The following is a 15,717-nucleotide window of genomic DNA, read 5'->3' as shown; positions in this document are numbered from 1 at the left end:
TGGGCGGGCAGCTGACATCCGGTGATGTCAGCTACCTGGCCCACACACCCGCGTCACTGCCTCATTACCATGAGAACACCCAGCGTTCTCATGGAAACGCCCATGGAACGCTGGGCGTTCCCATATGGTAATGGGGCAGACCGGCGCCCCCCGTCCATCTCCGCCCCCCCCCCCCCATGCAGCCGAGTGCATCTGAATAAGGCCCATAGTATACACACACATACATACATACATACAGAGCCCCCCCCACACATAGTATACATATGCACAGCCTTTGCACACCCACATACACACACATTACACAGAGTCCCCTCCCACACACGTAGTGCACATATACACAGCCCCCCTATGCACACATAGTATACTTACAACAAGCTGATAAACACACACCTTTATGACATAACAAAAAAGCAGCCAGCATTATTAAAGACCAATATACCTTCCCCCTTCCCCTCTAAAACAAAGTCATAGCCTCATATAACATACAATCCCCCTGTTCCAGCTTACCTGCAGCACATTCAAACACCAGGAAGTCCTCTCCTCACTCCTCACCCAGCCACTCGTCCAGCACTGTTTCAGTAAGGCCTGAGAGGAGCTGTCTGTGCACTCCAGCTCCCCCTACAGGCAGCCAGCTCCCGGAAAAAAAATTATATTCTGTGATGTAGGACCTTGCTGCAATCGTGCAGCAAGGTCCTGTCATTAGGAGGTGCCTGTGCACCCCCGGCACCCCCCCTGGGCACGCCTATGGGCACAGCACACATACCATAGGTTAGCTTAGTCTGATGAAATGTGAAAGAATGACAAGCCTCAAAGGGTGCTTCTTGTTGTTTAGCAACATCTAGATCACGGGTGTCAAACACAAGGCCCGCGGGCCAAATCTGGCCCGCCAGACCTCGTCATGTGGCCCGCGCGAGGAGATAGCACGCAGGGGCAGTGTGTCCCAGCTCCTGCCTAGGCCACCTCCTCTCACCCACCCCCCACCCCGCGCTCACTCGCTCGCTCGCCGGAGCTGTGGGGTTGGTTGCTGGGACTGGGACGTCACGCAGCTGGCGATCCGTGCTGGACTACTGGTAGTAGCGGTAACCGTGTGTGCGAGGCGGCTGACTGAAATAGGTTAGTAGTGTATAGCTCGGGCTGGTCGCTGTACGTGGGGATCTCTGTCACTGAGCTTGACATTTACACACCAGGCCATGCTCTCCTTTAGTCAGCCCACATTAAAATGTCTTTGCCAAAATGGTGTCACCTCCTCTAGCATCCCTAAGAACGGTCTTCATAAGGTGGTGACCATTTCAAGAGAGACACTTTTAATGGACGGGTGCAACGGGACTGCAGACCAGTATCTGCAGGACCAGGCAGTGGAATTGCTGTTGGCAATGTCCTAGTTCAGGATGCTGAAGCCATGCCTCAGCTGGGGGGTGCACATACTGTACACAAGCCCCCTGAATAGTTGAGCAGTGTTCAGCTAATTGTCAGTGTTAATGTGTGACTGGCCAGCTCATTTCAATCCTCTCCCCTGCAGCTCTGTACCTTCTGTCCCTGTTTACCACTGAACCCTGCACCTCAATATAATTAGTACTGGATGTGGAATTACATTTCTGCAGCATAGCTCTGTGTTTGATGGCCCACCATTTTTGTTATCGCATTATTGTTATATGCATGTCCTGTTTCATACTGCTTTAAAGTACACCTTGTACAAGTTTTCTGTCATTTGTACTTTTTGGGGGACCGGCCCTTTGAGGGTGACCAAACTGCTGATGCGGCCCCCGATGAATTTGAGTTTGACACCCCTGATCTAGATGATTTACCTTTTCCATACAATAGTATGGCAATGGCAAATTTATTGGTACTTGTTTCCTAGCAGGGCACAGCGATAAAAAGTGTATCCACCGGGACCTAAAAAATCGCGTCGATCACAACCAAATCGCATGCAACCAAATCGCATGCGATGCGATCAACGTGATTTTTACATTGGAACCAATGTAAAATGGTCCCTGAGACCCGATTTTACATTGGGCCCAATGTTAAATGTCCCCCAGACCCCAATTTTTATTGTATCCCCACCCTGATGGGTCAAATGCCCCCCCCCCCCATTGTTAACGCGACCCCACGACCCCTACATACATAGTAACATATGTATGTAGAATGGCTTCTTATAGTACCTATCTATGGGGGATTATTCAAACCTGATTACACAACTGCAAATGCGCAGGTCAGGCCATAATCGATAGACTGTGCTTGCATACGGATCGTAGTGCGCATGCCTGAGGACATCCTGCGATAAGTTCCTGCTAATTGTTTTATTGCTGGCCGTATGCAAGTTGATTGACAAAAATCTGGAGTTTGGGGGTGTAAACCGGACATTTTCTGAGAGTATCAGGGAAAATGCACATGTGCCCAAGCGTTTGTTGACATCCCCTCCAGTCCCAATCTATATGACATCACCTCCTGTCCCAATCCTACTGCTTCTATTGCATCTGCCGAGTAAGTTACAGGTGTGGGACAACAGTATTACGTTGGAAGGAATAGAGCCTGTACAATCAGGATCTATGAGCACAGACCCCTAGGTGCAGTTACATTTGCAGCAAATGCCAACAGAAGGCAAGAAAAGGGTGAGTACTCAGCATAAAACCTAAAGCCATAGCTCAGTGGTTCCCAATCTTTTTCATACTGTATCACCCCACCCTAGATTATCTTTTCACGGCACCCCTACACCAAATGTTTTTCACGGCACCCCTACACCAAATGTTTTTCACGGCACCCCTACACCAAATGTTTTTTATTGAGAAATTTAGAAAAAAATATAATATAAGTAATTTGTGTTTATATGCCATTCTTAAATCCAATTATGTGATGAGGATTCACTTTTGTTTTTCCACATAACTTATAATTGCAAGCCACAAGCACTGGATTTTCTATCACACTGACCATAAATCATTTGAGTTATTCCTGGACAACCAACCCAAGGCAAGGTCGAATCTAGGGATTCTGGTGCCTTGGATAAGGCGGTCAATTGGTGCCCCCCCCCCCCCACACACACAAAAAAAATGTCCAATGTGCGTGGCAAAAATAGGCGTGTCGCATGTTATGGTTGAGCGTGGTCACACAAAGCTAGAGACTATTACACGTGGCGCCAAATAAGTGCCTCTTACCCACATGCTCATTGCTTGAAATTTCTTTCTTAATGCCAGTGGCTTCATGCTCGATGCCAAGGGGGTTTCATGCTCATTGCCATGGGGGATTACATGCTTGTTGCTATGGGGGATTACATGCTCATTGCCAAGGGGGTTTCATGCTCAATGCCATGGGGATTACATGTTCTGCAAAGGGGGTTTCATGCTCCTTGCCATGGGAGAGTGAGGCTCACGGTGACAGCAAACTGATGCACCACCTTCTCCCGCTGATGCAGTCAGTGTCCAGCTCAATAACTATGCCCCCCCCATTCAGTGCCTGGGGCGCATAACCCCCTAGCCCCCCTATAGTTATGGCCCTTCCCATGGCACACCTGCAAGTGTCCTGAGGCACCCCAGGGTTCCATGGCACATAGTTTGGGAACCACTGCCATAGCTGATGTGCACACATATCCTTCTGATTTAGTGCCAAACACACCAGGGAGGCAGAGACAGACATATGGGCAGGTATACAGATACTGTGTTTTTTGGGCTGTGTGGCCAGTTTGGAGAATTACCAAAACCAATTAATCTGGAACTGGGAGCGACCAGATATGACATATTTAGATGATCAAGTGTTACAATTGTCTGTGAAACATGGACCACAAGTGTACAAAACATCTTTGTTTTTGGCGCTAGGAGTGACTAGAGAGCAGAGGCACACTGTGTGAGAGTTGTGGGATAGTCTGGGAAAACTTGCACCATGCAGAGGTGATAGGCACATGAGTGATTCTCCCAAACAACAACGGCAGATAGCACATCAGGAAAATCCTTCCCCCCCCCATGTTTCATTTCTAATATACACACATAAACTCTAGTTCAGCCTGTAGAAATAGAATTGTTATGCGTTGGGGAGTAACTGAACATCTCCTCGACTGTATGGTGGAGCTGCCTCTTACCTCACTCTATTGGCCCTCCCTGACAGGTGGTCATGGACTGCAGGATGTTAGGCTTCACCTGTAGCCGCCAAGGCTGAAAGGGCGAGTTAGGCCTGCCCAAGCTCCGGTGCAGCCAGGTGTTAGGTGCTGACAAGCCCACGACGACCGCCAAGGATAGGTCCAAGAGGACAATCTGACTAAACTAATAACCCTGACTAAAGAGGATAATGCAGAAGTACCTGAAGTGGCACAAGTATGGAAAATAATAATGAAAATACTGCGACTCCGTCGCAACCAAAACAACAGTCCAGCGACCCTGTCGCAACCAGACACCAGGCGACCTCATCGCACACAGACAAGTTGTTCCTAGCACAACTTAAGCACAACTTAAAGGGGAACAACCCCACATAAATAAACTGGAGGAATAATGCCCAACTTGGGCAACTGACATGCACCACAGTGCAACCTAACCGTAGCCTAAGACTACTCATGACACCGGGCATAAGATGAAAGGTAGTGGTTCCCAGATGAGAGTCAGCAGGCTCACGCAGGAAAGGTAGCAGGAAGAATCCTTCATAAGGCACAGGATGACTGGACCCAGACCACAGCAGGACAAGATACTTGACAGAACAAGACAATCCAGACCAGGAAATTGAAAACCAGGAAACAGGAAGCTATCACCAGCTCTGCATTGCTGGGGAGAATGCCTTAAGAAGGACTCAGGTGATTAGCACACCTGAGACATCTCCAGCCAACCTGCCAGCAGGAATAATGAGCTCATTATCAATCAGCCTTGTGAATAAATCAAGACTCCAGAAGATTTGAGCTGCAATGGCACAGACTGACCACCGTAGGCCACCAAAGAGTCCAATGCCAAACACAAACTAAACAGAACACAAAACAGAACTGTACCATACTAATGGTTCCTTACAAATTTAGTGTAAAAGAAAAATAACCGTAACAAGCAAAAAAAGATATCAATTCCAGAATCAGTGAAAACATATCTGCCCAGCAGTTGGGAAGATTACTCATATATGGTCTGTTCGATTCTTTACAAAATACTTAGAAGAAGCATGCTTGTGTGTATATATGCAATTATTTGCAGGATTTCCAATACCATGTAGTTTAACCCATGTGCTAGTTTACCTTATATGTATTTTATTTGTATGGTTCATTTTTCTACAGTGTCGCCGAGCATGGATGGCGCAGACATAACTGAACAGCTGACCACTGTGAAGGGAAATCCTACCATAATGAAATGTATTGCCGATGGACATCCTGTGCCCCATATGTCATGGTTAAAAGATGGTAATGCTATTCATCATGTAGAGGGTCAGAAGATGATCCTGGAGATCCTGAATACTGACATAAGTGACGCTGGCAGATATACATGTATTGCAGCTAACGAGGCAGGCAGGGCCAGCAAGCATTTCATTCTCAACGTTCTTGGTAAGTTCACAACTGTATGTAACAAACCTCCTTACAATGCTGTTATGGCTACATGGATTGTGATCACCACTTCTTCTACATATATACAGTATTAAAAATAATAATTGTACTGCAACAAATGCACAATTATGGATGGCATTCTTATGTTCTCAATATGTATATATAATAACTACTGTTGGTCAGTATATGAAGAATATACAATATTACAGGAACAGTATCCATTAGCTATGTTGCTGACATTTTGTAACTAAATGATCAATAAAAAAAGAAATCACTTTTTGAAAACTAAAACAAAAGCAAGCAGCTCATTACATATTATACTATATAAAACGATATTGGTTTACTTGGTGTGTCTTGTACATTTTTCCTTTATCCGTAGAGCCCCCGCATATTAACGGATCAGAAAATGCAGATGAATTATCAGTGGTTGTCAATAACCACTTGGACCTTGTTTGCGACACAATGGGTTTTCCACCACCAATAATAACTTGGCTTAAAGATGGACAGAGTGTTTCTCAGACTGACAATGTCAGCTTCATGAGAGGAGGACAGATACTCCGAATAGCAAGTGCCCAGGTATTATAAAATATATGTCCATTAAAATTATATTGTGCCAGTTACAATACAGTATATTTTTATTGCGTGTGATTTCTTTTAAATAACTAGGGCCTGATTTAGAGGTGAAAACTGTGGCATCATCAGGCACAAGTGGCCAATGTCTTTAGTCTACATACAGTATACATCTGAGCCGGTACTGCACATGCATCCTTACTGCATGAGATCCACAGAGATCTATGGAATTTTTAGTGGGTGATAACTGGGATGGGGAGTGGCTAGCCTGATGCATGCGTGTCACAGGCAGTGACTGCACCCAAAGACCCAGTTGACTGGAATATTGGGGCAGATGTATTAAGCCTTAACAAGAGATAAATGCAAGGGTGATAAGGAGAGATAAACATCCAGCCAATCACCTGCTAACTGCCATGTTACAGGCTGTGTTTGAAAAAAGTCAGTAAGGAGCTGGCAAATTTAACGTTTAATTTAAACGTTTATCCCTCTTTATCACCCTTGCATTTATCTCTTATTAAGGCTTAATACATCTGCCCCATTGTATACATTGTTGATACAAAATGACACAATTTATGAAACATTCCTTGGTCTCCTAATAAGTCTGTGTAGACACAAAAAGATGCTTTTATCCTGTTTGAATAATTTTATTAAATAGACAGAAATATTATTGATACAAGTGAATATATTCACAGGTTTTGAAAAAGAAAGTCTATAGGAGTCATACAGTGTGAAACTAAATATAGTTTAGAACGGACTGACAGGAGGAGATGCAGGATCTGTTTACATCCTGCAGCTCCTCCCCTGAATAGCGCTATTGACCGCCTAGCGGCCAATCAGGAGTCGCTAGGCCGCTAGATGGCCAATATCGCTATTTGGGGGAGAGGAACTGCAGGATGAAAACACACCCTGCATCTCCTCCAGTCAGTCCGTTCTGGTTGTCGCGTGTCTCGTGGTTTTATTTTTCCAAGTCCCTGGATGCCCCCCGCCTTCGTGTCACGGTCATTACCATGGGAACATCCATCGTAGGACATAGGACCTAGGACACACAAAGAATACATAGGGAATAAATGACCCTTGATAAGTTGAATCAAATAGGCAGTGGCCATTCATATTTTATACACTTTTTTCTTTTCTATTTTCTTCACTTACTATATTTTAATATTTCACCATTTTATCAATAAGTAATTAAAAAAACAATTTTACACATTATCAAAGGACTCTTAGTGCACCCATGCCAATACTTGCTTCTCTTGTATGGGTGTTTCAGGTCATTATCTAAATAGTAGGTAGCACCTCCAAAGCAAATCTGAAGGCACTGCTTCATTTAATATATACATTGTGGAGATAAGATGGGCAAATGAATAACATTTTGAGACTGGTACAGGATTCGTCTATATATGTGTGTGTATAACTTATGCTATCGCATCCACCTCAGTCAGGCCCCTTTTCTGTTGTTATGGGGTTTTTTTTCACTAGCTTTAAGTTCAGGGCCGGCTTTAGCATTAGGCAGCTTTAGGCAACAGCCTAGGGGGGCCGGGATCTGGGGGGCACCATCGAGTCTTCCTATCAAAAAATCAAGGAGGTCTATGAGGATCCTTGTTGTACTTAATGCAGTTGGTTGCTTTGGAACTTCACCTTCATACTTTCCCTTGAAGCATACTTCCCTACTTTGCTGCCCCCCCCCCCCCCCGCTCCTTGTACTCCTTGGCCTCCGGAGAAAGCAGGAGACTTGCCCACCTTCCCAGGGGGGCTGGGAGGAACACCTGTTTTTTTGGGAGCCTCCCTCCCATTCCGGAATTTTAGGGAAGTATGCCTTAAAAGGTTGGAAAGTGGGTATTAGTGGCCACAGGGGGATGGGGGCGCAGTAGGTTGAAGTTTTGCCTAGGGTGCTGAGAAGCCTTACACTGGCCCTGTTTAAGTTATACATTGTATATTGATAATTTTATATTTTGGCCAATTCACATTTTCAGTCTCAACTGCTGTATTTACCATTGGTGCTGCTGAAATGTATAACATGTTTTTTTAATGGTTCTAGGAAGAGCACATTGGACTCTACACTTGTGTGGTATCAAACCGTGCAGGAGATGCTAAAAAAGAATTTTCTGTAAAGGTTCATAGTAAGTTCAGATATATTTATCACTATTGTATGGGTGTACTGTATGTACCATTGTATGGGCATTATTCTCCACTATCTAGGTATGGTGGTAAATTACAGGCACACTGGAGAATTAGTCCTTTACTTTGCATCTGTATACTACTGGTTTCTGCTATTATTAAAGAGCTGATATATCATTGATTTTTTACTCTTTGAGTGCCAAAATCTATGTGAGAGGTTTGCAAAATATCCACTAAAAAAGCCAGTGTTTCTCAAATTTGTTTTTCAAACTCAAGTAAAAAACGTTGTGTAAAAATAGATTATCTTTCCTATATAAGGTAAACATTACAGGTCATTATAATGAATAAAAATATTTGCTTGCCAATTTTCACACCTATTTTGACAAATTCACTTGGCACTCAAGGGTTAAGGCAAGAAAGGGTTAGGTCCACAGCAGAACCAATAGTTAAATAAATACACAAACCTGAAAAATAAAACTTTATTACATACAGAGCACTTTCATACAGATCAGGGTTGCCTACCCTCCTGGAATGGCCGGGAGGGTCCCGAAATCTGGTCACCCTCCCGGTTCCCCGAAAAGGGGGCAACCCTCCCGCATTCCCTCCATCTCCCGCGAATAAACCCCCTGGCGGGGGGTCCACGGGTCAAATGACGCGATCGCAGCATTTTACTCCCGCAGTGTAATGCCTGAAATACCGACATTGCACTGCAGTGGGCGGAGCTAAAATGATGCGTTCGCTATAGACACACACCCTCTAGGGCAGCATGTCCATGGCCCGCCCCAAAACTGCCCCTTTCCCCCTCCTGGCAATGGCCCTGCCCCCCTGCTTCAGTGATCTAGCTGCCCTCTCCCGGAGAGGGCAGCAGAATAGTCGGCAACTATAATACAGATACTTACCTATCTTGACACGTAGGTAGGTCTCCGTCCATCTGATGGTCCTGAAGAAATCCAAAATGGGTACCTGTGGAAGGAAACCAAACTCACCAGGGTCCTCCGGCATAGATCGCATTCTCTTGGTTCCATGTAGGCATCCAGAGACTTGGCAAAATAAAAACACGAGACACGCGACACCCAGAACGGACTGACAGGTGGAGACGCAGGATCTGTTTACATCCTGCAGCTTCTCACCCTGAATAGTGCTATTGGCTGCCTAGCGGCCAATCAGGAGTTGCTAGGCCGATAGACAGTCAATAGCGCTATTCGGGGGGGGAGGAACCGCAGGATGAAAACAAAAGGCGTCTCCTCCTGTGAGTCTGTTCTGGGTGTCTCGTGTTTTTAGTCAAGTCCCTGGATGCCCCCCGCCCTCGTGTCATGGCCATTACCATGGGAACGTCCATGGTCCATGGGCAGATGCTAAAAATCAGAATAACCCCCATGGTACACTAATTGTGGGTCCATGTGATCAGGTGTCGACATTTACACCAAAAAACTTGAAATACTCATGTTGACATTTTCATTTCTGTTTGTCAGTGTGGACCTTGTGCAAATCGACCCAAAATAACTATTCCCATTACTTTACTACAAGCACAGATTGGATTTAACATTACAGAGTTAATTCTATAGTTATCATATAACACACACATGCAAAATTATAGCTGCACAATGTAATTATTGTTAATGTGATAGTAGACATAAGTAGGAATATGTCAAAATCAATTAAGAAGAATCCAAATTAGAATGCCTAATATGGACTTTCCTTCTGAACTATAATGCATTTCTTCCTAGGCACATAAAGTCAATTATTGATAACTATACACCTTGCAGTGACTAAGTAATCAGCAGTACATGACACCTTGTGCATAATATAACTGTGCATATTGTTTTTTGTAGTGCCTCCGAATATTGCCGGCATCAGTGGAATCCATAACATCACAGTGCTGCAAAATAAACAAATTAATCTTGAATGTAAATCAGATGCTCTCCCAGCTCCAGAAATCACGTGGCTAAAGGATGATAGACCACTCTCGGTACATTTTTAATACATTACTTATTTGAGGTCATGGATTTTTGGTTTGTTGTGTATTTTTGCAAGTGATGCTGGCTATATCAGGCCTTATCTAATCAGCAATTTTCACTGTTTTTTTCTTTTTTTAAATAACTTAGAGGGCAATTCAGTTATGTGCAATTACCACAATGTGGGATCCAGAATGGCATAGCACAAAGGTTTAAGTTCAGAGCATGTAAGCCTTTGGGTTAGCATAACTAACTTGCTTCAGAACATTAAGACGCATACCCCCGTGGACTCACTTCACTCTCCATGCTTCGGGCACAACGACTTGCATTGCGTGGTCCTGTGCACATTGAAGGTCAGACAGGCTGCACATTTATCATCGGCACTTCGTGGGTGATAAGCAGTGAGCACCCGCAATGTATCGCATCTGATATGGTGTGGTAGGGTGCAGTGAGCTCTCTCAGCCAATCAGCAACCTCCAGAATAGGAGGATGCTGATTGGCCGACAGAGCACTCTGTTGGGTGGCTGCCAATTGTCACGACTGAAGGGCTGGATGAAGTCGTGTGGTGTGTAGCGACTGGAGACGGACCAGAGGATGAAGGATTAAATCGTGCAGGTTTAATAATAGAATGCATAAATGGAAACAATACACACTTGAATACTTTCTTAAAGTGGCAGTTAGTGATAAACAATACTTGAGCCAGTAAGGCACTTTAGAAGAAGAAAGTTCATTTGAATAATGACAGTTCAAATAGCATAGGACGGCAGGCTGGGGACTTGAAGAATAAGAGGATCCGGAAAGAGAATGTACTTGATGGTAAATGAAGGATCCTTGAAGACTGGAAGAAGATGAATGATGAATGAAGATTGAAGAATTGCTTGGAAGCAGGAGACTTGAAGGGCTAGGCCAGGAAGCTCAGGGATACAGGCAGAGACCAGACTGTGGAGAGAACTGGCAGCGATGGGGTTAAGCAGCAACCTAGACCAACACAGAGCACGAGCAAGGCACCAAGGTCAGGAGAGGTGAGTCAGAGAGCCGGAGTCAGCTGGGAGCTGTGAACGCCTCTGGAGACTCTTTGCACTGACACTGAACAGCCCTAGGCAGATCCCCTATATCCCAAGAGGGCGGCTGCCATTGGCTGTCAGGTCAGTATGGGAGGAAACCTCAGACCTGGGCCAATCTGCTATTTTGCCCTTAACCAAGATGGCGGCGCCGGCCTCCCGGCACCATTACAGCACACACTGCTACACCTGTCGACGTCCCACGCTGCCTGCTGCCCACCAGACTGCCGCTGCCCGCTGCCGCTGACCCAGAGACCACTACACGCTAGCCGACGGCGGGCGCGGACGGGTGAGTAGTATGCCCGCCGCGCACCGCCGCGGCTGAGTGTGACAGTACCCCCCCTTTTCTGGGTGACCCCAGGGCACCTACGCACCTTATGTGGGTTCCTTTGAAAGAATTGCCTCACCAGACGGGGAGCATGGAGATCTGCAGCATCAACCCAGGAGTTCTCCTCAGGACCGAATCCAAGCCACTCCACCAGATACTGCAGATGGGCATTGCGACAACGTGAGTCGATGATGCGTCTCACTTCGAACTCAATCTCTCTTTCAGAACCAATCTTGGGCGGTTTGGGCACCTTCTTTTGATATAAGTTCAATCTCAAGGGCTTTAGAAGAGACACATGAAAAGAATTTGAGATCTTCAGGGAAGAAGGAAGCTGTAGTCTGTATGCAACAGGATTAATAACTTGCGTGATTGGGAACGGCCCGATGAATCGGGGAGCCAGCTTCATGGATGGTAACCGAAGGCGTATGTGGCGGGTAGACAGCCACACTCGATCTCCAACCTTCAATTTGGGAGCCGCTCTTCTTTTCCTGTCCGCCATCCTTTTGTATCGAGCGGATGCTTTGAGGAGAGCGGTATGAACATCTGACCAGATTTTCGCAAACCGTTGTAAAGAAGCAGCAGCTGCAGGAACATCGGATGAAGATAAGTCTGAGAAATCTGGAGATCTGGGATGTTTGCCAAAAACAGTAAAAAAGGGAGTGGTGCCGGAGGATGAATGATAAGAATTATTGTGCGCATATTCCGCCCAAGGCAGAAGATCGACCCAGTCGTCTTGAGAAGAAGAGATGAATAAACGAATGAAGGCTTCCAAGTCTTGGTTGACCCGTTCCGTCTGCCCGTTGGTTTGTGGGTGGAATGCAGTGGAGAACTTGAGTTTGACTTGTACAGCGGAACAGAGAGCCCTCCAGAACTTTGCAACGAATTGCACTCCACGGTCAGATATAATCTCTTTGGGCAACCCATGAAGTTTGAAGATTGTGGAGATGAAGAGCTGAGCCAGAACTGGAGCGGATGGAAGACCTTTCAATGGGAAGAAGTGCGCCATTTTTGAGAACCGGTCAACCACCACCCAGATTACCGTATGCCCTTTGGAGGGAGGAAGTTCACAGATAAAGTCCATAGACAAGTGGGACCATGGTTCTGTAGGAATGGCTAGAGGTAGAAGAGGACCGGCAGGAGATGTTCTGGGGGACTTATGCTGGGCGCACTTTACACAGGAAGCGACAAAGCTGGTTACATCTTGACGAATGGTGGGCCACCAATATGAACGTAACAGGAACATTAGGGTCTTCTGTGCACCAGTATGTCCTGCAAAACGGGAAGCGTGTGCCCAGGACAGCACTCTTTTGCGAAGATTGAGGGGAACAAAGGTTTTGCCCGGAGGAGGTGAAGGTTGGACCGTAACTTGAGCAAAAACCAGAGGGTCGAGGATTGGTCGAGGAGGAGTCTCTAGGTCGGCCGGAGTCTCGAAGGAGCGTGAAAGGGCATCGGCCTTGGCATTCATCGACCCGGGTCTGAATCTGATCTGGAAATCAAATCGTTCGAAGAACATGGCCCAGCGGGCTTGACGAGCAGTAAGACATTGGGCATGCTTGAGAAATGAGAGATTCTTATGGTCAGAGTATACCGTGATCTTATGTCGTGCCCCCTCCAGGAGGTACCGCCACTCCTCCAACGCTAACTTGACTGCTAGTAACTCTTGCTCCCCAATGGGGTAATTTTTCTCTGCTGGAAGAAACTTCTTAGAGTAGAAAGCACAGGGGTGAAGTTCCTGGTCCTCTCCTTTCTGTGACAAGATTGCCCCGACTCCCTCTGAGGATGCGTCCACCTCGATAATGAAGGGTTTGTCGAGGTTCGGCTGAAGAAGAATTGGAGCAGAGACGAATGCATTCTTTAGTTGTTGGAAAGCTAGCGAGGCTTCGGGTGGCCACTGACTAGGATCTACTCCCTTGCGGGTTAGAGCTGTAAGGGGTGCAGCAAGGGTGGAGAAGTCCCGGATGAAGCGACGATAATAATTTGAAAAACCCAGGAACCTCTGGATACCTTTGAGCGTGGTAGGCGCTGTCCAGTCTTGGATGGCTCTTACTTTCTCTGGGTCCATCTCTATCCCAGTGCTGGTGAGGATGTGGCCAAGAAATGGAATGGAAGTGACCTCGAAGACGCATTTGTCTAGCTTGCAGAACAATTGATTTTGGCGTAGACGGCGCAGGACTTCAGATACGGTTTGACGATGGAGATGAAGGTTAGGAGAGAATATGAGGATATCATCGAGATACACCACGACAGAATGATACAGTAAGTCCCGAAATATGTCGTTTACAAACTGTTGGAAGACGGCCGGGGCATTGCAAAGGCCAAATGGCATCACCAGGTATTCGTAGTGGCCATCCCGGGTGTTGAAAGCCGTCTTCCACTCGTCACCGGAACGGATTCGGATCAAGTTGTACGCCCCTCTCAGATCCAGTTTGGTAAAAATAGACGCCCCTCTGATCTTATCGAAGAGTTCGGTGATGAGGGGTAATGGGTAGCGGTTCTTGATTGTGATATCGTTGAGACCCCTATAGTCGATACATGGCCGGAGAGTCCCATCTTTTTTTTTAACGAAGAAAAACCCCGCTCCGGCTGGCGAGGTGGATGGACGAATGAAGCCTTTATTCAAGTTTTCACGAATGTAGTCAGACATAGCCTTGGTCTCGGGTAGAGATAAGGGGTAGATACGACCCCGCGGTGGAAATTTCCCGGGTACCAACTCTATCGGACAGTCCCAAGGACGATGAGGGGGCAGAGAATCGGCACCTCCCTTGCTGAAGACATCAGAAAAAGAATGGTATGGTGTGGGTATAGACAAGGGTGAAGCTGGTGAAGACGGAAGACTGGAACCTCCCTCTTCTTGAGGATTCATTTGATTGAGTGGAATGATACGAGTCATGCAAGTGGTTAAACAGTTCGTACCCCAGGCCTTGATCTCCATGCTGGTCCAATCAATATGAGGATTGTGTTTAGCGAGCCATGGTAGACCCAGGACCACCTGGTGTGATGACTGAGGAAGAACTAAGAACTCTAGAGTCTCTTGATGTAGAGCACCCACTAGCACTGTCACTGGATTGGTTTGAAGGGTGATTTGCCCACTACAGATACGACTCCCATCCACTGCAGTGAGAACCAGGGGATGGGTCAAGGGTTGTACTGCCAGGGAGTGTTGAAAGACGAAAGATGAAGAAAGAAAGTTTCCTGCCGCTCCGGAATCCAATAGGGCCTGGACTTTATTTTCCCCTTGAGGGCACACAATGGTAATTGGAATGGTGGAAACAGTTGAGGAGGGAGATGAAAACAAGACTCCTAACCGGGCCTCCCTCGGGGAGGTTAGGAGCGGCCGTTTCCCGGACGCAATGGACAGGAGGACAGCAAATGGGCAGCACACCCGCAGTACATGCAGAGATTCTCCCGTTGTCTACGGGACTTTTCTTCCTGTGAGAGCCGAGAACGATTGATCTGCATAGGTTCATCAGGTGGTGTAGTTGTGGAAGGACTTGGTCTAGGAACGGGAACAGCATTTGGGGTGAAGCGAGGGCGAAGACGATCAGAGCGATTTCTCTCTAGTTGGCGTTCCTGCATCCGTAGATCTACTTTGTTGCACAGAGAGATGAGCTCGATCAAGGTAGCCGGGAAGTCACGAGTAGCTAATTCATCCTTGATACGACCTGCCAGCCCATTCCAGAAGGCGGAGAGGAGAGCCTCTTCGTTCCATTTTAATTCTGAGGCCAGGGTCTGGAACTGCACAACATACTGTCCCACCGATCGGCTACCCTGGCGAATCCTCAGGATTTCAGTGGCGGCAGAGGACACTCTGCCAGGGTCATCGAAGATGCGACGAAAAGAGGTAATAAAAGCTTCATAGTCATTGAGCAGGGGGTCAGAGCGTTCCCAGAGAGGGGACACCCAGTCCAGAGCTGACCCTGCCAGGAGAGACACAATATAGGCCACCTTTGCCTTGGAGGTTGGGAAGTGAGATGACTGCAAGGTGAAGTGGACATCACATTGGTTCAGGAACCCACGGCATGCCCTTGGCGAACCATCATACTTGCTGGGAGTAGGGAGTTGCATGTGATGAGGAACTACGGATCCTGGTGTGGAAACAGGAACTGGAATCTCTGGTGCTGGAGCAACCGACACTGAGGGAGCCGCCTGGGGCGGGGACAAGGCCTGAAGAAATTGAGCCACTTGGCGTTGGGT

At 46.7% G+C, this 15,717-nt stretch overlaps 1 protein-coding gene across 1 annotated transcript in view; it reads left to right on the top strand.

Moving 5' to 3' along the window:
- The window catches only part of HMCN1 (hemicentin 1), a 362,739-nt gene that overhangs the window by 230,399 nt on the left and 116,623 nt on the right, over nucleotides 1-15,717 (top strand). Inside the window, 4 exon segments of the mRNA XM_083156769.1 lie at nucleotides 5,231-5,494; nucleotides 5,874-6,070; nucleotides 8,100-8,181; nucleotides 10,012-10,148. Of these exon segments, the coding sequence (XP_083012895.1) occupies nucleotides 5,231-5,494; nucleotides 5,874-6,070; nucleotides 8,100-8,181; nucleotides 10,012-10,148 (680 nt within the window).

Source organism: Crinia signifera, chromosome 8 (assembly GCF_055691185.1).
Source record: "Crinia signifera chromosome 8, ASM5569118v1, whole genome shotgun sequence".
Lineage (NCBI taxonomy): Eukaryota > Metazoa > Chordata > Amphibia > Anura > Myobatrachidae > Crinia > Crinia signifera.
The sequence above is the reverse complement of the archived record's forward strand: the minus strand, read 5'-3'. Positions and strand labels throughout refer to the sequence as shown.